The sequence below is a fragment of the Tiliqua scincoides genome, chromosome 2 (assembly GCF_035046505.1).
Source record: "Tiliqua scincoides isolate rTilSci1 chromosome 2, rTilSci1.hap2, whole genome shotgun sequence".
Classification (NCBI taxonomy): domain Eukaryota; kingdom Metazoa; phylum Chordata; class Lepidosauria; order Squamata; family Scincidae; genus Tiliqua; species Tiliqua scincoides.
Window position 1 is genome coordinate 26,660,755 of NC_089822.1, and position 23,671 is coordinate 26,684,425.

The window sequence follows — 23,671 nt, forward strand, 5'->3', positions numbered from 1 at the left end:
TGAGATACAGGAAGCTGGACTAGATGGGCCTATGGCCTGATCCAGTGGGGCTGTTCTTATGTTGTTAATGACAAAGGTCTGATACAATAACTCAATGGAAGAGTTTCTCTGAAGAGTCTTGAAGAAGCTTAGCATCTTTCCATTTATTTACTTGTTATAAAATTAGAGCTCCACCTTACTCTATTCCAAAAGTTTGGGGATGCTTACATGTTCAAAATTTACATTACAAAAGGAAATGACATAATAAATGCATAGTAGTAGCAATTTTTTTTTGCCCCATTCCAAGTCTTTGTTCCCAAAGGGCTCGTCACAATCTCATGCAGAAAACAGTGAATGCTTAATGATGCTCACATCCTGGTAGTCTCTATTATTGTCTCTAAACAAAAATCCATATATTATGGAATATTAATAATGTAGTATTAAAAAGCTCATCATCTGTTCAAGGTTCCAGTGCTGAAATGGATATAGCTGGAAATGAAAATTACAAGGCCATGTGCGGATTGATCGTAATAATTCCTACTGAATGTTGGACCGTAATTTAATGGCCCAGTTTTGCCATTTCCAAAACTATTGCTTGAATGGGGCCAAAAAAAAACAAAAAACCCCATGCTATTATTATTTATGATATCTCATTTTATAAAACAAAAATTTGCCATTGCAATGTGCTTTCTTCTCGAGATATTCCTAAGATCCCAGATGGTGTCATTTGTTCCATCTGTGGATAGATGTGTAGAGGATTTGTCGTGAAAAGTGAAGTTCACCATTGTAAATTTTGGAAGTTTGTAACGGACTGCAGCTATGTGTCAGTGGAAAGTCACTGCTGACATTAAATAGACTATGAATGAAATGAAAGAGATGGTCAGCAAGTACATCTTGTTATCTCCATTGTGTGCGCTGATTTCTATTTTGGTTATTGTCATGCTTCTGAGTAGGTTGTCAAGGATTCTTTTTTTCCCCCTAGCAGTCCTACTGAGTATGAGAGAACAAAACTGAGTAGGTGAAGCTTCTCCCATCACATCACCTTTGCTGGAAAAAGGTTCACCGCTTACCTTCTGTTTGTACTCTATCATGCCAGGAAAATAATGTTGATAGCCCTATTTGTGCGTATTTCAACCTGGCGCTATATACATGTTTGACTCTTGGTTACCTGAAAGATAATTTAACAAAATCTGCAATAAAAACAAATGCACCCATCAGCTGCTGCTAACAAAATGCTCTTTGTACCCAGCTTTTGATTTTGGAAACAGCTTTTTAAAAATATGAGTCAAAGCAAGCCCAAGCTTCTGTTACTGAACTGGCCACAGGTCATGTTTTTCTCCAACTGTGAAACCACATACCACAAGTATACAGTCCTGTGCACTGGATATGCAATATTCATGTCATTCACTTCTATAAACACAGTGATTGCAGTTGCCATAATGGTCATACCCATGATGACAAAGCAACAGCTCAGAAAATGCAGGCTATGTCACTCCTTGCAGTTAACTCCTTGTTCTCCTCATGCCTGTTTGCACCAGCTGCAGTTCCTTGCCTTCCCAGATGCCACCATTTCAGCTATATGGTCAGCATAGCATGCCCATTGACAGCCCAGTCCTAGCCACACTTTCCTGGGAGTAAGCCCCATTGAATCTAATAGGACTTACTTCTGAGTAGACATGCATAGGATTGGGCTGTGAGTTTCCCTTCCTTGCTTTGATTTGAAGGGCTTAAGGTGGGAGAACTCTACGAAACGGATCAGAATCCTCTTCTTCAGTGATGAAGGCGAAAGCCCTTCAGAGATCAGAAGCTGCTCTGCTTGAAAGGATTGTGGTGGAAAAGGGTGGGAATTGGAAATATACATATTTTCCTGTAGCATTCCTTCCTGTGCTCTCAAAGTCTAATTCCCTGTAGAGAAAGAATGAATCAACATTATGCACACGGATTGCTCCCATGATCACAGGAGATGAATCTAGAGCAGTGGTTCTCAAATTTTTAGCACTGGGACCCACTTTTTAGAATGAGAATCTGTCAGGACCCACCAGAAGTGACATCATTAAGCAGGAAAGTTTTTAACAATTCTAGGCTGCAATCCTACCCACACTTACCCAGAAGTAAGTCCCATTTACTATCATTGTTAAAAGCATATACACAATCGCCTATTAAAAGTATAGATCAGTAACATTTCCCCAAATGCAGTCACATGCCATGGTAGCATCAAGTCTACTATATTAAAAATAAAATACTGAAATGAATGGGAACCCCCCTTGAAATTGGCTCATGACCCACCTAGTGGGTCCCAAACCAGTTTGAGAAACACTGATCTAGAGACTTGGAGCATGTAACTGGACAGGAAAGCAATATTCGCATGATACACATTCACATATTTCCTTGCAGGCAGTGATGTTCTAATTTCCTTACACGTGAGAAGACCTCTATTCTGTTTCTGTTTGTGAATTTTTTAAGGGTCACCATGGCTAAGTACATACTGCTCTCTTATGGTACGAGAAATGACTACTGTGCATCTGGTGTAGATTATATGGCTGCCAGAGGAGCCATATAGTTAACGTATGAGTCTTTCCCAGTGTTCCGTGGCATCTTTATACAGTTTGAAAATTCTGCTCATTATCGGAATATTTAAAATTGAAGAAGTGCCTTGCTGGATCAGATCAAGAGCCATCTATTTCCAGCAGCACTCAACCAGATGTCTCTGAAAGTGATGGCCTTCCTTTGCCATTTGTCTACCATGACTAATAGCTGCAGATATCCTCCATGAATGTCCCTAAACCGACATGAATTTTACTAATCCTTTTCTTAAAAGTCATCTAAGCCAGTAGTCAAAACAAAATCTTTTTTTCAAAAGAAGAATCTAAGTCAAAAAAAGAATCTAAGTCAATCATGTGCTCTGTGAAAAAGTACCTCCTTTTGTTGGTCCTCAATTTACTGCCAATCAGTTTCATTGGGTAACACGGAGTTCTAGTATTATGCACTCACAGAGCTGGGCTTAAGACTTTAGGCCAGGGTCGGCAACCTATTGCCTGTGGGCTACATCTGGCCTGTCACTCAAAGTCATCCAGCCTACGGGGAACTTGGTTTGAGAGGTCTCCTATCTAATTTGCCATGTGGCAGACAGGGAATGGCAAAGCTGCCTGCCCAGGCTGGTAGAGTCCAAGCAGCACAGGGGAACAGGAGGCTTTCCCTCCCAAGCCAAGCCCAGTACAGCCACTTCCAGGAGCTTAGCAACTTGATGACATCATTGCTGAATGTCTAGCCTCTTTGCCCGGAAAGGTTGCTGACCCCTGCTTTAGGCCTCGAGGGCAGGGCTACATGACACTTTTTTAAAAACCAAGATTTTTCAGGAAACAAAAAACAAACAGAAGAAAATAAGCATTTTGCAAAAGATAAATTGGTGCATACATGATGCATAGTAGAAATCTTCTAGCTGTCAGTGCTGAATCATTCCACATTATTGCAAGTGGCTGCTTGAAAGGACTGTGCAGAAGGAGGTGGGAACAGCCATCATGTTCATTTTTCACATGGGATGCCCATGTGCCTAAAGGCCACTCTCAACCAGTCGCTTGCCCACCCAGAGGAAAAGAGTTCCTCTCCATCATGGCTGATTTCAGAGTTGGATCAAGATACTCCAGCCTGGTTCAGAGCTTCCAAGTTATAAGGGAAGGCTCATTTGACTGCTTTACAGGAGTAATCTTGACCTATCTTGCAGTGGAAGCACATTTCTGCACAGCGCCGGCACTACTTTGCACAGGTGGCACTCTGTGATCTAAAGGGCACACCAGTTGACCTAATTCTATGCTTCTCTGTGCTGGCAGGTGAAAGGATGAGGGAAAGGCTGACTGTTAAACTGCCAGAGCCTGGTAGGATCCCAGCATGAGCCTGAGCCTCAGGCTGCGCGTGGTCCATCGCAGTCCACACTGATTCCAAAGGTGCCCAAGATCCATTTGTGACCCATCTGTGCAAATGCCTCTTGTTTCAACCCCGAGGCAGCACCTCTTAACACAAGACGCCTCCAGCCGTTCCTTGTTGGAGAGGCTGCCCTGCTGGATCAGGCCCAGGGCCCATCTAGTCCAGCCTCCTGTATCTCACAGTGGCCCACCAAATGCCTTAAGGCAATGTTTCTCAAACTATGGATCGGGACCCACTAGGTGGATCACAAGCCAATTTCAGGTGGGTCCCCATTCATTTCAGTATTTCGTTTTCAATGTAGTAGACTTGATGCTACCATGGTATGTGACTGTATTTGGGGAGATTTTACAAATCTATACGTTTAACAAGCTGTTGAGTATATGCTTTTAGCAATGATAGTTCATGGGACTTACTCCTGGGTAAGTGTGGGTAGGATTGCCAAAAAAAATTCCTGCTTGATGAGTCACTCCCGGCCATGACATCACTTCTGGTGGGTCCTGACAGATTCTCATTCTAAAAAGTGTGTCCCAGTAATAAATGTGTGAGAACCAGGGAGCACACGCAAGATCACAAGTTACTTGCATCTTGTTGCTACCTCCCTGCATCTAGCATTCTATTTGCACTCCCACTCCTCAGCGCAGGCACCAGACTGCACTTGTGTTTAACTTGCGCTATTTTATTAGCACAGCCTCCTCGCTGCAGCCTTCCTCTTCCTCGCCCCGCTTTCCCAGTGGGCTGTCCTTGTGCCGGCGGAACCTTCGGAGACTATATTCCAGCGGCAGGGAGATGACTCCTGCGAGCGAGGCGCTGCGCCTGCGCGCCTCCGGCTGATATACACACGCGCACCAAGCACATGCCCCCGCTGCTCCTTCTCTGCTCTGCAGCGGCGGGGAGGGGGAGAGGGAGAGCCGGAGCTCGGAAGATACAAAGAAGCGGCTCCACTGGCAACAGCGACGGCAGGGAGAAGGAGGGGAGACTGGCTGGCTGGCTGGATCCCCCTCCAGCCTCCCTCTGAATGGCAGCCCCGCTTCTCCGGAGCGCCCTTGCAGCTACCCTGCCTGGAAGCCGTGGCGGTGAGGCGGCGGCGGCGGCGGGCTCGGCGGTGCCAGGCGGGAGCGAGCGCTCCAGGGACTGAGATGCTGATGCGGGCGGCAAGAAGTTGCTCCGCATCCCCGGCCGCGTCCCCGTCGCTGTAGCGGAGAAGAGATGCTGCCAGGCGCGGGGGCTGCTCCGCTGCCCGCGGGAGGCTCCCCCTCGCGGCTGTGAGGCCAGGGGGGCCACCCCGGAGCCCGCTGCACCCCCAGGACCCTGCTGCTGCTGCTGCTGCGGGGGAAGCCTCTCTGCCCGCCCGGCCGGGCTCCGCGGAGCAGCAGCCTGGGCCGGCCGGACGCGTATGAATGAGTTCTGCACCGAATGGGCGCAAGAAGCGCCCGCGCTCCTCGGGCTCCATCTTCCAGATCGCGAAGACGCCGCTGCACGCCCGCGACTGGGAGCGCAGGGGCAGCGCCTCCGAGGGCGCCTACAGGACCCAGCGAGCCCTGGACGACTGCAAGATGGTGGGTGAAGCCGCGCCGCTGCTGTTGCAGTAGGGGCCACTCCTCCCCTCCTCTCCCATCTCCCCCTCTCGCCTCTATTCACATCACGTGCAGTTGCACTATTTTTAAAACTGCAGTCTGCATTTTGGAGTTGACACCCTTTGGGCTGGAGTCGTCATGGCTGTGCACCCTTACCTGGGAGTAAGCCCCATGGACTGTAATGGGTCTGACAGCTGAGTAGACATGCATAGGATGAGGCTCTGAGGCTGCCTTCCTTTCCACACTTTCCTGGGAGCAAGCCCCATTGACTATAATGGGACTTCCTTCTGAGTAGATTGGGCTGTAAGGCTACAATCTCATCCACACTTCCCTGGGAGTAAGCCCCAATGACTGTAAAGGGACTTGCTTTTGAGTAGACATACATAGGATGGGGTTCTGAAGCTGCCTTCCTATCCACACTTTCCTGGGAGTAAGCCCCATTGACTATAATGGGACTGACTGCTGAGTAGACATGGATAGGCTTGGGCTCTGAGCCTGCAATCCCATCCACACTTTCCTGAGAGTAAGCCCCACTGACTATAATTGGTTTGACTTCTGAGTAGGCATGCATAGGATTGGAGTCTTAAAGGCCAGAGACATGCAGTGCAGCAAGCTAATAAGTTAGCTTGCTTGTGGTGCACCAGAGCCAAGATTGTTAAAATGACCATGGTGTTGTGGTTATGAGGAAAGAAAGAGCATGGGATGAGGATCAAGGCCAGGGGGTATGATAAAAAAAAGACATCCAGTGCTAGATGCTCCTATGGTACAGCAACATGTTCTGGACCCATGCATCCAGTGGATCCACACCACAAAAATTCAGACCAAGCACCTGTAACTCTCCAGGTTTCATTCAATTCTACATGGGCCCCCTTATTATTATTATTAACAGTATTTTTTTTTTGTAATGGCTAAACAGATATAGTGGGTACACTTGTTTACCAACTCTGCAGTGGCTGAACTGTTGAAGGAGTAAGAAATCTGAGGTGTCTTTTTGCATCCCATCTCAATAGTGCTAGCAGAAGTGACACACAAATTGAGGCAGGTGATGCCTGGATTTTGCTGAATAATCTGAACACCAGCTCACCTCTTGTTTCAGTCTCCTCCATGCTCAGTGAAAAGGGAGTCTGCCCCAACTCTGATCTCCCCAAATCGGAATGAACTTGTATGCTTTGGAAACTCAACACCACTTGGGTTTGTGGCTACTGCTACCTTGTAGTTTTCGGTAAACTAATATTGCTCTTCTGAGCATATCAGAAATCTTCATTGCTGTTAGGGAACAGTGGAAAATAAAAAGATGTTTTGTACACACACACACCAAACTTCAACTTTATGCAGGGTAAACAACGGCTAAAATTATGTTGCATTATCTTCCAAAGGAAAAACCTTTTCCTTCTTTTTTTTAAGTTGCCCATTTTTCTCTCTCTCACAATCTGCCACATTAGGGCCTCTTTTGCTTTCCATTTTGCTCTTTGTAGTTAAGATAACTGTGTAGACAGCACAGATGCACAAAAAAAAAAAGCAAAAACAAAAAACCAGCCCTCTGAGAGTCAGGCTTTAACTGGAAAACAAGCCCTTCGTAAATCAGGATGGCACTGGGAGGTAGCGCAGCAGAGGGATGTCTAGCGTGTCCCCAGCCATCCACCAGCAAAAAGCAAGGGAAGCACTGTCTGCCATCAGCCAGAAGGTTGAGGGCTGCTTAGATGTGTGTTTTCAGTTATTACTGCAATTTATTGTGAGCTACCTTGGGGGCCTGAACGTGGGATATAAATCCTCTAAATAAAAATTATGTAGAGCACTATACCAGCTAGACTGAGCTTTTAGTTTCTCCTCATCCCTGAACTTGTAACAGGTAACCGAAGAACAAAGGGAGTTAGAGGAGGTTAACTTTTTCACAGTTCAACTACAGCAATTTTGGATTTGTTGTTTTTACTTTCAGATATGGCCCAAATAGGCTGGACCCCCTAGTGTTGAAGTAGACCCCCTTGTTACTTGCATTTTTGTTGATGCCTAGATCGGAAAATCTCTTTTGTGATCCTGTTGTTAAAAATGTCTAGTCCAGATATATTGGGCCTGGGCTGGACACTTTATTTAGCAGCAAAAACTATCAAGTCTAATTTAAGCTAATTTGCATATTTGAGATTTGTGTAGTTAACACAATTTGTATATGCTTTTCATGATCCCATCCAGTTGGTAGATCTGACTTTCTCTGCAGTAATCTTCATTCTGAAATTCATATTCTTGATTGTTAAAATAAAATCCCTTAAAATGAGTCCTTTAAAACATCTCTGTATATGGACTTAGAAATCATGAACTCTGAAAAGCAATTACTCTGAACTTCTTTTTAGTATCATAGCCTCCTTTTTTAAAGCTTAACCAATTCTAATTCTTGCATTTTCAAACTCATTTCTGTATTCATGAGGGCTAGAAAGGTAACCTTTTAAAAAAAAAAAAAGAAAGCTGGAATTTATAGGGTTCTAGTGAGGCCCTTTAAGCTTTACAGAAGTGCTGTTGAGGTTATCTGTTGCCAAACTCTGGTTTGAGCATTCTGTCAAATACATGTTTTCCTATGTTTAGGCCGAAGGATTTTCAGGGCTGAAAAGGATCTACATGGCAGATTCATTTTCTTCCCATAATGCAATAACGTCTCGGGGGAGGCCTGAACATATTGGTGGATAATCCCACTTTATCGTAATTCCTTGTAATTTTGTGTGCGAGAGCCAAAATCACTATGTGTACTAGTAGATCTGCTTGATAGTGTGTGCGGTATGTTAGCTAAGTGCTGATGGCAACAACAATTTTTGCAGTAGGAACAGAAGTGTTTTGATCATATACTTTGACTTCCTCATGATTTCATCATATATGCTAACATACAGCTGTAAGATCTAGGTTTTTTGAGACATTTGGGATGTGTTAGGAGCCCTGTTATCATGGGAAGGAATGCAGTTTTTTTGTTTTGTTATAGTTTGAGGATTAAAGTTATACGTTGGCCAGTCATGGCAGGATCTATATTTTTGCTTCTTCCCCAAGGAGGAATTTGTAAGTAAGGAATTCTCTTTGCTACAAATCACAGGCACAGTCATTTTAATTCTACAAAATATGTTTTTAATTCAACAACAGTAGTTGGGTTGAGCACAGTAATAGTAATAGTACTGTGCTTGTAATATTTTTCCAGAAGTGCAAAGATGAGTTTGCTGGTTTGAAGTGTTTCAGCTGAGGGGCTTCTCTGCTTTCCAGTCTGTTTGTTTTACACAGGACAAAGTGCTTGCAAGGAATACTAAGTGGTGATATTCCAATATACTTATTAGTCAGTAACGATTAGTCAGTGATGATCAGCTTAAAGAAAACACAGGTCATGGTTCAGGATGTGGACTCACCTCCCTGCATTACAATCTCTGCGCATGAACTGGAGGTTGTCCATGACTTTGTGTACCTTGGCTCAACTATCTCTGACACTCTTTCTCTCGATACTGAGCTAAACAAACACGTCGGTAAAGCAGCTACTACGTTTTCCAGACTCACAAAGAGAGTCTGGTCCAACAAGAAGCTTACGGAACATACCAAGATCCAGGTCTACAGAGCTTGCGTCCTGAGTACACTTCTGTATTGCAGCGAGTCATGGACTCTCCGCTCACAACAGGAGAGGAAACTGAATGCTTTCCACCTGCGCTGCCTCCGACGCATTCTCGGCATCACCTGGCAGGACAAAGTTCCTAACAACACAGTCCTGGAACGTGCTGGAATCCCTAGCATGTATGCACTGCTGAAACAGAGACGCCTGCGTTGGCTCGGTCATGTCGTGAGAATGGATGATGGCCGGATCCCAAAGGATCTCCTCTATGGAGAACTCGTGCAAGGAAAGCGCCCTACAGGTAGACCACAGCTGCGATACAAGGACATCTGCAAGAGAGATCTGAAGGCCTTAGGAATGGACCTCAACAAGTGGGAAACCCTGGCCTCTGAGCGGCTTGCTTGGAGGCAGGCTGTTCAGCATGGCCTTTCCCAGTTTGAAGAGACACTTGGCCAACAGTCTGAGGCAAAGAGGCAAAGAAGGAAGGCCCATAGCCAGGGAGACAGACCAGGGACAGACTGCACTTGCTCCCAGTGTGGAAGGGATTGTCACTCCCGGATTGGCCTTTTCAGCCACACTAGACGCTGTGCTAGAACCACCTTTCAGAGCGCGATACCATAGTCTTTCGAGACTGAAGGTTGCCTATATATATATATATATATATATATATATATATATATATATATATATATATATATATATTTATTAGTCAGTAAGTGAAGGTTCTTGAGTTTAGTGCAAATGGTTTTAGAGGTAGGAGGAAAATAATTTCAAAATAAATAAGCAAAATCTCCTGTGCGGAAATGAATGGCACATTCCACTCCCTAGATGGGTAGCAAAACACAAATCCGTGGGGAAAAGGAAGAAACTATTTCTGGAAACATTATTGTCTTTCATGATAAAATAATCCCTTGCTTCTGGGGAAAGAGAAGCTGTTATTGTTGCTTGGTTCAAGTTTTAAAACAATTTTCAAAGATTTAGAGCAGTGGTTTTCAACCTTTTCCATCTCATGGCACACTGACAAGATGCTAAAATTGTCAAGGCACACCATCAGTTTTTTGACCATTGACAAGGCACACCATGCTGTTGGTGGGGGCTCACATCCCCATTGGCCCTACTAATAAATGACCCTCCCCCAAACCCTCACGGCACACTTGCAGATCATTCGCGGCACACCAGTGTGCCACGGCACAGTGGTTGAGAATGGCTGGTTTAGAGTTTGTGCAATGTTTTTCCTCACTGAGAATGAGTACCCAGGGCAGCTCCCACAACAGTTCTGACTATATGTATGTGACACAATTGGGGTGATCCATCTTCTGTTTTAGAATATAAGGGAGCAAGCTTAAGTTCTGCTGGAGGAACATTTTTAAAAATGTCTGTTAGTGCAGTAACGTACCTTTTATCTTTTTTTCAGCTTGTCCAGGATTTCAATACCCAAGTGGCTCTGTTCCGCGAGTTGGTCATTTCAATTGGAGACGTCTCAGTCAGTTGTCCATCTTTACGTGCTGAAATGCACAAGACTCGAACCAAAGGATGTGAGATCGCCTATCAGGCACACCAAAAGCTATCAGCAATCTCTGGGTAGGAAACTTTTTTTTCCATTTCTTCAGTTCTGGCCTCTGGAAAACACAAGATTCTGGATCGCTAAAAATCGTATCCAAATTGCAGCAGTGGTGGTATTAGGTGGTGGAATTTTTAGGTGACCTGTGTATTTGTTTTTCTTAAGAAACCCTTGAACCATGCTGATCTTGTTTTTACCCATACATTCATTAAACCACATGTGAAGATCCGAGCTTGTTTGGCTTTAGTTTCTACCCTGGGGCAATTGATGTGTGGGTGCTTCGTTGGGTAAGAACCCACAGCAATCTTCATATATCACAAGAACCTTCTGTATATTGTTGATTGGTGCCTGGCGCCTCTTGCTCATCATTGTGTGAATGAAACAAAACAAAGGGCATTGCCACACTACTCAGTTGTTATAATTCTTCTAAGGAACTCTGAATGTTGTAGTTCTTTCAGAGTACTCTAGGGATTTCCAGCAGAGACTTTTCAGCACCTTGCAAGCTGCAAGTCCAGGGCTGTGTAGGGAGGGAGAGCCATACAATTTAAACTAGAATAGAATTGACACCTAAATTTGTAGTATTGACAGGGGATGGCAGACTTCCTACTTGTGGGATATACATTTGCTTTTTATTAAATCCCAAGGTCCACCAATCAGATCCATATGTAGAGTAAATAGAACAGTGGCTTCCAAACTGTGGGACCCACTGAGCAATGGAAAACCTGTCCCTGTTGTGATCGGTGCTTACCATTTCTCTGCGCCTTGTCTTATTGTGTCACCCAGTCTCTGCAGGACTTTGCTCTGGGCAGCTATGTCTGCCCGGAAATCCAGGCACAGAGTCTGCTAGGGCAATGGGCAGTGGAATTGGCTGCCAGGCGTGACTTGCTGCAGAGATTGGATGGCAAGATAAGCTGCGGCATGGCAGAATGGTAAGCACTACTCACAAAGGGGATGTGGTTTGGAGAGAGGAACAGAGGAACCCTGGAACAGAGGTTGGGGCCCAGGTGGGGGGAGAAATGCACTTTTTGGAACAGGGGGTCTGATAGCATGTCCATCCCAGGAATTTGGTTTTGGTGCCAGAATTGAGCTCCTAGTCTTTTCACACAAGATCCCACTCCTCATTTCCCCCAAACTTTTTTAGTTTCAATAGCCTAATTTGGAGTAGAGGCAGGGGAGCCTTTGTAATTGCTATTGTTAAACAACGACACATTGGAAAATCTTACTATATGCTGCAAATCACCAGATTTGCCATTAGATCCTGATTGACATTCTTTCTAACCCAAGTATAGATTGCTTCTCTCTAAGCAAAATGGTATCCTAAAAAGACTGTGAACCAGTGGGTGAATGGGATCATAAACTGGCATGAAGATCTCCCCCCCCCCCCTTATTCAGGTGAATGGGATCATAAACTGGCATGAAGATCCCTCCCCCTTATTAAGGTGAATGGGATCATAAACTGGCATGCAGATCTCCCCCCCCTTATTAGTGTGAATGGAATCATAAACTGGATTGAATTCATTCATTCATTTTCCGTCTCTAATATATTCATTTATGTAAATTTATTCAAATTTGAAATGTAAATTCTTCTTTTTTTCCAGCCCCCAACACAGTGTCAGAGAGATGTTGTGGACCTCCTGCCAAAATCTTTGAGCACCCCTGGTATAGAAGAAGGAATTTTGGCAGTGCAGCTTTTTAAACCCTTCCATGTTGAGTTGCACCTGCCAAAATTCCCTCTTTCATACAATGGTTAAAGGTATAGGCATTGTGTCCTGCATTGTTTCTGGTCACCCTGGGTGTAATTGCTGCCATAGCCCCTCCCCCACACATACTTACAGTGCTTCCAACTCCCTTGCAGAAGTTTGGGAAGCACTGGTGTAGAGTATAGGCCCTTAAGTGGGGGTGGAAAGGTGGGGTATAAATCTCTTAGATTAAAAAAAAAACAACTAACAGGACAAGGGTGCTCACTGAAAAGGTGGCTTTTGAATTAGGCTTGAAACAGGCTCAACCTACCTGGATGGAAATTGTCAGAAAAAGGAGGGGATCAAGGCCAACTAAAAGATTGTACTACTGCTATAAGATGACAGAGGTGTTTAGAGAGAATATATGCATTTATATTTCTCATGAATGTCACCTGAGGTTAGGAGAGGTGCTTTTTGTTTCACTTTTCTTTTAACTAGGCCATAGTATCTTGATCACATTAACTAGATCACATAGTTAATGTGATCTGCTCACAGCCAACTGTATTTCTGCAGTTACAGCTGAGAGACAGCAGATGACCCAAGACAAATACAAAAGGAAATGCCTATTTTTAAAAAACCATTTCCCTCTTGCAGGTGCAGTTGTCACCTATAAAATCTACACCTTCATTTATACACCTGCTAGTTAAATTTGAGGTGCAAAGCTGCAAATAGATCACAATCAGTTTACTTTGGCTGTTTGTTTTACGTATCAAAATGTACAGGTACTAATTGCACCTGCAGAAAGGAGGTTATACATTCATCCTTTTGAAATTTTACCCCTAGGAAAGTAGTGAAAACACTGTGTACTGAATGCAAAGAGTTTATAATAAAGATGCCTGATGGAGCCTTTCTGACAAGCATCCGAAAGAACACTCCCTGTTTCCAAAGGTTTTAATAACTGAATTGTCAGATATCTACAATCTTAGCCTAGTGTTAGGAAAGATAGACTCTCAACTGCATTTTGTCACTTTTCAGAAGTACTGAAAAAATGGTGGAAATGGCATAAACTGTAGTGATGTATTCTGATTTGCAGTATGCAGGAAATCTGATTTGCAGAGCAAAGCGCTTAGTTAAGTAGCTAGAAATTAAGTATGTGCATTACCCAGTATATCCCAATTTATTTGTGACAGCTGCAAGAAATGCAGGGCTGCTGTTCCCAGCAGTGGCGTAGCTAGAGGAAGTGCAAAGCACTAAGTTTTGCAGGGAGCCTCACCGCAGTGTGCAAGCGACCCCTCCCCTTTGGCATATGCCTCCATTTTGCTCCCCCACCTGGAATGGCTCTGAAGGGAAGGGGTCGCTTGCATGCTTCAAAGAGGCTCCCTACAAAACTCAGTGCTTTGCACCCTGTCTAGCTATGCCACTGGGTCTCACCCACATTTCATAAATGTCATCTTTGATATTAGTGAAAAGACTGGGTGAGAAACAGACTACTGCAAACTTAGCGAACAGTGTGCGACAGCTGTCATAGTAGTGTGGCTTGTATGCATTTTATTGTAGCTCATGTAACTTCTCATATAACATGGATACATTGCTGTTTGTTTGTGAACTAAGCAGTGTTTGAATTAATGTTCTGCTCAGGACTTGGGGCCTATTTTCTTTGACAGATTTTCTCAAGGACCATTAGATTAAAAAATGGGAGGGAGAATCGTCTCACAACTCTTAGTCACACAGTTTAGCCTTGCTGTAGGAACTACAAATGGAACATTCAGATGAACTGGAGAGCTAATTAAGAGTGTAAATGATAGGCTTATGCAGTGGCTCAAATAAATCATATAGGAAAATATGTGTACATCTAGGCATCTCTAATGTAATTTTGTATAATAACCTTTCTGAAGATTAACTGCAACATTTCGCTAGTCCTTATTTTTGTCTTTTTGTGTTTCTCCTGTTTCTTTCAACTGTGAAAGGAAAAGTTCAGAAAATACCTTTCAAAAGGGAACATTTCTGAGCTTGTGGCTCAGAAACAGTTTAGGGCACAATCCTAACCAACTTTCCAGCACTGGAATAGCTGTGCTAGTGGGGCATGTGCTGTATCCTGCAGTTGGGGGGCGGTCACTGAGGCCTCCTCAAGGTATGGCAATGTTTGTTCCCTTACCTCAAGGTTGTATAACCCTTATGTCGGTGCTGGAAAGCCGGTTAGGATTGCTTCCTTAATTTGTAAAGTGAGAGATGTCAGTGCTTGCGTCAGTCCACAAAACGTACCTAGAAGCATTGTCCACCTATTCCAGATATGTGGAAGCTGATACTCTGCACATACTCAGAAATCTTCCATTGTATATTCTGGGCCTGAGATGGGTTATAATTGAAAACACACTTGGGAACTTGAGTTAACATAAGAATAAATGCCTGGTGGGATCAGACCATCTAGTCTAGCATTCTGTTTCCCACTGTAGCCCACCAACTCCCTCTGGGAGGACCATGAGCGGGAGAGAAAGGCATGCTTCTCTCTCACAATTGCTCCCCTGCCACTGCACCTGGAGGGTAGTGTATAGGCATCATAACTAATAGCCATTGATAGACCTGTATTCCTTTATTTTGTCCAACCCCCTTTTAAAGGCATCTATGTTAGTAGCCATCAACCACATCTTGTGGCAATTAATTCCACAAATATGCACTGTGTGAAGAAGGACCTCCTTCCATCACTCCCAAATCTCCTGCCAGCTGGTTTCATTGAATGACCCCTGGTCTTCCACTGGCAGAGCTGCAGAACCTGGAAAAACTAATGATTCATAAGTGATGGTGATCACGCAACGTTCAGATTCCAGATTGTGAAAATCCTGGGAAATTGCGTAGCAACCATTCTTAGATGGAACTGTACTGAGATGTCCACCAAATCTGACCATATCTGGTGGCTATATGGCCATAAAGACATGTAAACCATTAAGAAGGGAAAGGAGAAGCTTGCATCTCCTCAAACACAGGTATCAAATGAGTTTCTTGCCATTTCTTAGTAGCTTAACACAGCAGTTTGTGGATTACTACAAATGTGGGTGGAGGGAGGAGAGAGAAGAGTGCTACTGCAGCCATTATCATAGCTGCTCTGGATGTAGTTCTTGTCATAGTGTTATTGTGCAAGATCGATGCAGCTTGATCAGTAATGCAACTAAAACTATATATTATATAATGTGTGGACCCTCCCCCTTCAGCTTTTGGCAGAAACATCCAACATTGTACCTGTACATGTTATCTCTGGAGCTCTGCCTGTTCTTTTGCCAGTAAACTTCACTTGTGCTGTGTGATGTACTTGCATCAGGCTGCACCTTGGGCAACACTACAGTTGGGCCAACGAAGAAGATGATTTGGCTTTAACTCCTGTTGAACTCAGGCAATTTCTCCTCATCCTCACTTATTTGTATCACTTTGCAGATTGAAGACAAAGTGTTCAACCTTTTTATCTGCAGCTGCCCAAGTAATTTTTGGGGGCCCCATCACACTATGCACTTTTGAAGCTGTAACATAACCTTCTGTGAATGGAGTTTTCATAGGTTTAGTGCTGAGGAGGCAGAAACATACACTGTTATCACTGAACAAACAGTATTATCATCATACACTGGCAACAATTCCATTTGCAGCAGTGGACGCTCACTGGAGGTATTTACGGTCAGTTCAGTAAGTAGCAATAAAAAGATTGCCTGGCATGACCTGAGGAAGGTGGTGGACTTGATGGTGGAGTGGCGTCAGCGGCCATGCAGTGCTTTCAGAAGTATCGGAGAAGTGAAAGGGAAATTCAGCAGCACTGCAGTTGCCATGGCAATGGTGCTGCTGACCTGGCCTTCAGGTTGGTTGCTTGCAATACTGGCAAGGGCTGTGCTGCACATGTATGGCACACCTTATATGGCCAGTTGGGGAACAGATGGTTGATGACTGGCAGCCCAACCCCAACTTCCCAGTGCCTGCTGGAGCAGCAGCACCAAAATGGCTACTGCTGTGTCTCACGGGTTCCAGGAAGCAGCTGGAGGTCTCCTTGGAGGAAAGGGACTTTCATCCCCTTCCCTTGGGGAAAGTCCCAATCCCTATGGTGGGACTTCTCAAGTCTGTGGTGTCTGTTTTGACAGACATGAGAGATTCCAGGCCAACATGGAGTTCTAGATCTGGTGAAGCAGAACTCTAGCGCTCGGGTCCTGACCCCTCCTACCTACTTCCTCCCATGCTTCACCCTCCCCCACCCTGGAACGCCTCCCCCCTCCCCCCGGCCCTGACAAACCTCTCCACTGCCTGGAGCTTGTCCCTTGTTCTGGGCGGCATGCAGCTGGCCTGTGGCTGGTGCTGGGCTCAGCACACAGTGGAGCTGGGCCAGCGCCAGCACTGACCCAGTCCTGAGTGTCGTGGGCGTATGTTATGGCACATTTATGACACCCAGTGCCAGCTTAAGGCTGGCGGGACAAGCTCAGGATTGGGCTCTAAGCTCCCAAAGGGGGGATGAGTGAGTGAGACTATGAAAGAGGAGGAGAAGGAGAAGGAGATGGGTGATATGGAAATCTTTCCCTTTCACAGTCTGAAACTTCAGGGGCTGAGAAGACTCCAGGAGGTGACAAAGCTGCAAATGATTTCCCTCAAAACACTTAGACATAGGCAAGACATTTTGGAGCAAATGAAAAGCTTGCACATGAGCGTGCCTGAATCTGACATCTTTCAGTGAAGTCCATTCTTTGGGGCAGCGGTTCTTCGAGGCAGCCTCAGGTGTGCTGCAGGGCCAGAGGATGTCTGCAGCAGCCTCGGGTGGGAGAAGCTGCTGCTTCGACCCTCATGGGGGGGGGGAGGTTGCTTTGCATTTCAGGCTTTCAGCATTTCAGGCATTTCAGCATTTCAGGCTGCTTTGCATTTCCTGCTGCTGAGCAAGAGGAAGGCTGCAACCTGATCCTCATTTACCTGGAAGTAAGCCCCGTTGACTATTATGGGGCTTACTTCTGAGTAGACACGCCTAGGATTGGGTATCCTCCATTTTCTGCCCTGTGTGCTGATTGGGCAGCCAGAGGAGCCTGGAGGAGGTCTGGGCGGAGTGAGTGAGAATGAGGGGGGGGGGCAGGCAAGCAGGTAGGAAGCCAGCCAGTCTGCTGAGGCCAGCAGCCACAAAAGCCCTTTTCCTTGCCACAGTTGCCTGCAGCTCCCCAAAGGGACCCTCCTGCCTTGCCTTTGCCTTTTAGAGGAGGGGTGTTGGGCCACAATCCTAGCCCCCCTTTCCTGGGAGTAAGCCCCATTGACTATAATGGGACTTATTTCTGTCTAGACATGCCTAGAATTGGGCTTTTGGTCACACTTTTTTCGGAAATACAGGAACAGGCAATGGGGGGGGGGAATGTGAGGCAAGTGATTCTGGACCTTTGGAAGGTGTGGGCCAGTGAGGGGAGGGACAGTAGGAGAGGTGCTAAGTGCAATTATGAGAAGAGGGGGGAATGTGCCTGTGGGGTGGGGTGGGGTGGGGTGGGGGAGAGGAGGAGAGAGAAGTGCCAATTGCCTGCTCCTGTATTTGAGAAAAAAGAGTGCAACCAAAAGCCCAATCCTAGGCATGTCTACTCAGAAGTAAGTCCCACAGGCACATTTCCCCCCCCCCCTAGTCTTTGGCTGCAATCCTAACCACACTTTCCTGAGAGTAAGCCCCATTGAACAAAATAGAACTTACTTCTGAGTAGAGCTGGTTAGGATTGTGCCCTTTGTCATATAATGATTTAATTGTATTTATTATATTAATTAAAAATTAATTGTAATGTAGTAATTTAATGTAAGTAAAAAACTGGGAGTGTGCCTTGACAATTTTAGTACCTTGACAGTGTGCCATGAGCTGAAAAAGGTTGAAAATGGCTGCTTTGGGTTTTGCCCTTCCCCTAGTCAGAGTTTGGGTGGGTAGTGACCAGGAACCTGGCCTCTCAGTTGTGGCACCCCATCTGGAACATTTCATCAGAGAGCTTCACCTTGTGTCAACTCTGATGTCTCTTTGGTACAAGGCAAAAACTAGTGGTGCCTTCTGTGATGTCAGTTCTGGCTTCCAGGAGACTCTTGTGGGTTCTATGGCACTGTTTCTAGATCAACTGTCCTTAGTAATGAATTGACTATCCCTCCACAAGCAGAGCCACAGAACGTGGAAGAGATTTTCAGTTATTTTCAACCACTGTGCTCCAAAGTCCCGCGGAAGACCTGCGTACCTTGCATGGTATCCTAGTGTGGCACACCGGTTGAAAGTTACTGAAAGCCTCACCTTGCACAATAAGGTGTGCACGATGGTGACTTTCACTTCTGGCTGCATCCTCTTGTACCACACTAAATCTCACTCCTGAGAGTTCTCCAGTCTCTAAGAGCTTTTCAGGTAGTGGGGAGAGGGATGGCTCATAAAGCCCTGGTAGGCGTAGTGTTGCATTTGCAACCCTTCTGAATTCTGATCAATGTACTGTATATTAAATGAAAAAAATTCTACTGTTACTGGAAGGCTTAGGCTGCTCATAAGAAAAAGAAAAATTGAAGTAAGTAAATAATCTGCTTGTGCAGTTTAACCACAATTATTTGTTGTTTTTTAAATTATTATTTAATTCTGTAGTTGTAATTTCTTCCTTTTTCTGTACAGTTCTCATTATAAGATTGCTGTTGCATTTCACCAGACATCACAGAAAAAAATAGGACTAAAGTCTCTTGTGGCTGTGCCTTTAATTGGAATATGTGTGAGCCTTTCTATGCTCCCAATAAAAGCATTTAAAAGTAATTATTCTCAGTTTCCTAAAGCAACCAGGCAAGCAAAAACTGTTTCCAGAGAGTTACGTAATAAAAAAAATCAGTAGATTTTTAAAGCAAGTTCACATCTAATCACGAGACTGCTTTGAGATGGGAAAAACAGAAAATATTTTAACTGCTTAATGTGTGGAACTAAAGGAGATGGTACAGACCAGTGGAATGATTTAGCAGAAAACTACTCTGTAATAAGAGCGCTGCTGGATCAGGTTAAGGGTCTGCCTGTCCCCAGTTGCTGTTTCCCAGTGCCCAACTCTATTCCTGGAGGAGGTCCATAAGCAGGGCTTGATTTACTCTCCTGCAACTGGTATTAAGTGCTGTACTACCTCTGAACATGAATTCAGTAATAGACAAACCTCTTAAAATCATTAGTAAAACAAAGGAGTCTTAAGAAGTAGGTGGCAGAGGGTGATCCACATACCTAAGTATGTAAGAAGGTGGCCCTCCTCTCTTTCTTAAAAGAGGTTGTTTGAAAAATGTTGTGGCTTAGCAAAGGACAGGGTGGAATGCATTAGTTTTATAGTACAGGGAGGAACCCATATCCACAGATCCCGTATTGCAGATTCACTTATCTGTGGATCAGATCCATGCCATCCCACACATGCCCTCTCCAGAACTAAGGGGAGCTCTGCTCCCTTCACCTCCAGAGGTTCATCTGAGCCTAGCCTAGCAGGCCTCTGCAGGGCTTAGACCAAGCCTGAGAGCTTGGCCTCTCGGGCCTGGGAGCAAAAACCACATGACTTCAGATTTTTTTGAATGCCTTATAAGGCGTTGGGAGGCCCGGGGGTGTGCGCGCCCTTATGTGTGGTTTCAGTTAACTACTGCGGGGGGGGGGGGTGTCCCAGAATGCCTAGATTCCTGTCTTTATAGGATGCCCTTTTAATCTTGCCTGTTTCTCTCGTACCATTTCATGATTTAACAAATCTCTAAAAAAGGACTTGTATAAGTCTCCCTTCTTTAGGTTCAGTACAGTCACGCCCTACATGTACATAACCCTGCATCTGTGAAGGCATCAGAAGGTAGAAACAGCCCTACCTTAGATACTCACTTCGCCTGATCTCCGGTTCAATCAGAGGGCAGAGCCTTTAAACTCTGAGGACTGGAGGATAGCAAATGACCCGCCGATCTTTAAAAAGGGAAAGAGGGGGGACCTGGGAAATTACAGGCCGGTCAGCCTAACATCTATACCGGGTAAGATGGTGGAATGCCTCATCAAAGATAGAATATAAAAACACATAGACGAACAAGCCTTGCTGAGGGAGAATCAGCCTGGCTTCTGTAAGAGTAAGTCTTGCCTCACAAACCTTTTAGAATTCTTTGAAAAGGTCAACAGGCATGTGGATGCGTGAGAACCCGTGGACATTATATATCTGGACTTTCAGAAGGTGTTTGACACGGTCCCTCACCAAAGGCTACTGAAAAAACTCCACAGTCAGGGAATTAGAGGGCAGGTCCTCTCCTGGATTGAGACCTGGTTGAAGACCAGGAAACAGAGAGTGGGTGTCAATGGGCAATTTTCACAATGGAGAGAGGTGAAAAGCGGTGTGCCCCAAGGATCTGTCCTGGGACCGGTGCTTTTTAACCTCTTCATAAATGACCTGGAGACAGGGGTGAGCAGTGAGGTGGCTAAGTTTGCAGATGACACCAAACTTTTCCGAGTGGTGAAGACCAGAAGTGATTGTGAGGCGCTCCAGAAGGATCTCTCCAAACTGGCGGAATGGGCAGCAAAATGGCAGATGCGTTTCAATGTAAGTAAGTGTAAAGTCACTTTGGGGCAAAAAATCAAAACATTAGATATAGGCTGATGGGTTCTGAGCTGTCTGTGACAGATCAGGAGAGAGATCTTGTGGTGGTGGTGGACAAGTTGATGAAAGTGTCGACCCAATGTGCGGCGGCAGTGAAGAAGGCCAATTCTATGCTTGGGATCATTAGAAAAGGTATTGAGAACGCAACAGCTAATATTATAATGCCGTTGTACAAATCGATGGTAATGCCACACCTGGAGTATTGTGTCCAGTTCTGGTCACCACATCTCGAAAAGGACATAGTGGAAATGGAAAAGGTGCAAAAGAGAGCCACTAAGATGATTACTGGGCTGAGGCACCTTCCTTACGAGGAAAGGCTACGGCGTTTGGGCCTCTTCAGTCTAGAAAGGAGACGCCTGAGGGGGGATATGATTGAGACATACAAAATTATGCATGGGAAAGATAAAGTGGATAGAGAGATGCTCTTTACACTCTCACATAACTCCAGAACCAGGGGACATCCACTAAAATTGAGTGTTGGGAGGGTTAGGACAGACAAAAGAAAATATTTCTTTACTCAGCGTGTGGTTGGTCTGTGGAACTCCTTGCTGCAGGATGTGGTGACGGCATCTGGCCTGGATGCCTTTAAAAGGGGATTGAACAAGTTTCTGGAGGAAAAATCCATTATGGGGTACAAGCCATGATGTGTATGTGCAACCTTCTGATTTTAGAAATGGGCTGTGTCAGATGCAAGGGAGGGCACCAGGATGCAGGTCTCTTGTTATCTGGTGTGCTCCCTGGGGCATTTGGTGGGGCCGCTGTGAGAAAGAGGAAGCTGGACTAGATGAGCCTATGGCCTGATCCAGTGGGGCTGTTCTTATGTTCTAACAGTTTCCTTGCTCAGCTGAGCTGTTGCTCAGCTCAGGCAGGCACCTGTCTTAGTTGCTATAGTTACTTTCCAGGGACATTCCAGCCAAAGTTAACCTTTTATTCTCCTTTCTTCTGCTGCAGCCTGGTTCTGCTGTGCAAATGCTTGCAAAGCAGGTCTGTTTTTTGAAACACCAGGATGGGACCCTCCTTCCCAGGCTACAATTCAGCACACCATTACTTAAGAGTAACATCCATGGAAAGCAGTGGGTCTACTTCTGAGTAAAATGGGTTGCAAATATCTCATCTCTCTGCTGTGAATTGAATTACACACTCTCAGTTATGTGTTATGGGTTGTATGTTGTATGTAGAGCTTCTGGCTTAACACACCAGACACCTTAAAGGTGTCTTTGATTCATGGTTCTCCTCGTGTCCACTTTAAAGGTGGATTTGATTCATGGATCTCCTGCAGTGGTTCCCAACTTTTTTCACTTGCATATCCCTTGGCAATAATAAATTGTACCCTTCATATTAGCAAAATGTTTGTAATAATACAAGCCCTCATCTCCTCTCTATGAAAACCCAGACTTCATATATTCATCACAGTGTTTTCTCTTTTTATCTGTTTGAGGAACAGAAGACTCTGCCTTTGCACAGTTTTGCATCAGAAGTGTGCTGAGAAATTCTGGGTGATTGATCACTTTCCATATTATGTTTCAGCTTTTTTACTGTGCTGGTTTTCAATCACTGGTTCATAGATGAATTGATGACCAAAAACTAGCCATTGGTGGGGCTTTCACAGCCTACAAGCTACCTCCCTTCCTGCCTTGCTGGTCCTTGCAAGGCATTCTGGAGCACGGCCTGCCTTTTTCTGCCATTCTTTTTCAAGTACCCCTAATGGTTCTGTTGAGTGTCCCTGGGAGTACGTGAATACCAGGTTGGGAACCACTGTTTTACTGGTATGTAGTTTACAGTGCACTTACTCTAATAGTGTTTACAAAAAGGTGGTGAAGACCAGAATTTAAAAAAGAATAAAAATGTATCTTATGATCTTTTACTATGTTTTTAAGAAATTAGAGACTACAGTTCTTAGGTAACAATTAGTGATGGGTTATTTTTCAGGATCTGACCTCGAGTAAAATCAGACTATAGTCAGACACCCCCCCTCCAAGTTTAACTACCGACTTATCCGAGGGTCATAGAAAATTCCATGATTGTTGGCTCAAAACCTGCCCTCGACTTATCTGTGGGGTCGGCATAGGCGGGTACCTGCAGCAGTTTTGCCGTGTTATGGTGAGATAGTTTAAATTTCTGTTCTTCAAACTTTTTTCCCCCACATCCCAATGCAATAATATCACATACCCTCATGACCCTATTTGTGTGCTTTGTATGAAAGTGGCTGTCATGCGATATAAAACAAGATAACCAGTAAGCTAATTCAAAGCATTTGATTTCTTGGTCAAGATGTACTGTATTAATTTAATGAGGTTCTTTATAATTGATCAAAGAGACAACAAATAAAATCAATCAGTGTAAAATGTACCCATCTCTGGATTTGTTTGGGACATGTGAGGCAGTGATTCTTGAGAAAACATCTTTTTGAGATGCCTATATTTATTGTTGCCTATATTATTCTCGGTCACTTAAAAATACTTTTTTCATAAATACCTGATAATAAAATTACAGTATATAAATCATGTTAAGCGCAAGTAATATGGTAAAAAAATGATAATTGCAAATAATATTATGGTTTCAAAGTACACCAATAAATATATAATCCTAACTAGCGCTGGTGCAGTGGAACTGCATGGCCTGTGCTGTATTCAGCACTAGTAAGGAGCAGGCTGAAGGTCTCCTCAGGGTAAGGAGATATTTTTTCCCTTACCCCAATAATGTCCAGCCTGGCCTATGGGGCTACTCAGATTTGTGCCAGCAGTCTAGCTATGCAAGTCTCTGGTAGGGTGTTTAATCTTCGGAGAGAGGATAGGATATGGTAGAGG

General features: G+C 44.6%; 2 protein-coding genes across 3 annotated transcripts in view; one reads left to right on the forward strand and one right to left on the reverse strand.

The window, feature by feature from the left end:
• Positions 1-5,070, reverse strand: part of LOC136638492 (mannosylglucosyl-3-phosphoglycerate phosphatase-like) — a 48,998-nt gene extending 43,928 nt beyond the window's left edge. Inside the window, exon 1 of the mRNA XM_066612536.1 lies at positions 4,959-5,070. Coding sequence (XP_066468633.1) covers positions 4,959-5,070 — 112 coding nt within the window. The remainder of the gene's footprint in view (positions 1-4,958) is intronic.
• Positions 5,071-5,297: 227 nt separating this feature from the next.
• RGS7BP (regulator of G protein signaling 7 binding protein) overlaps positions 5,298-23,671 on the forward strand; it is an 89,979-nt gene continuing 71,605 nt past the window's right edge. The window contains exons 1-2 of one of the 2 annotated variants that reach the window (XM_066616896.1): positions 5,298-5,456; positions 10,457-10,623. In XM_066616896.1, coding sequence (XP_066472993.1) covers positions 5,298-5,456; positions 10,457-10,623 — 326 coding nt within the window. The remainder of the gene's footprint in view (positions 5,457-10,456; positions 10,624-23,671) is intronic. The other variant, XM_066616897.1, reaches the window with a different exon arrangement.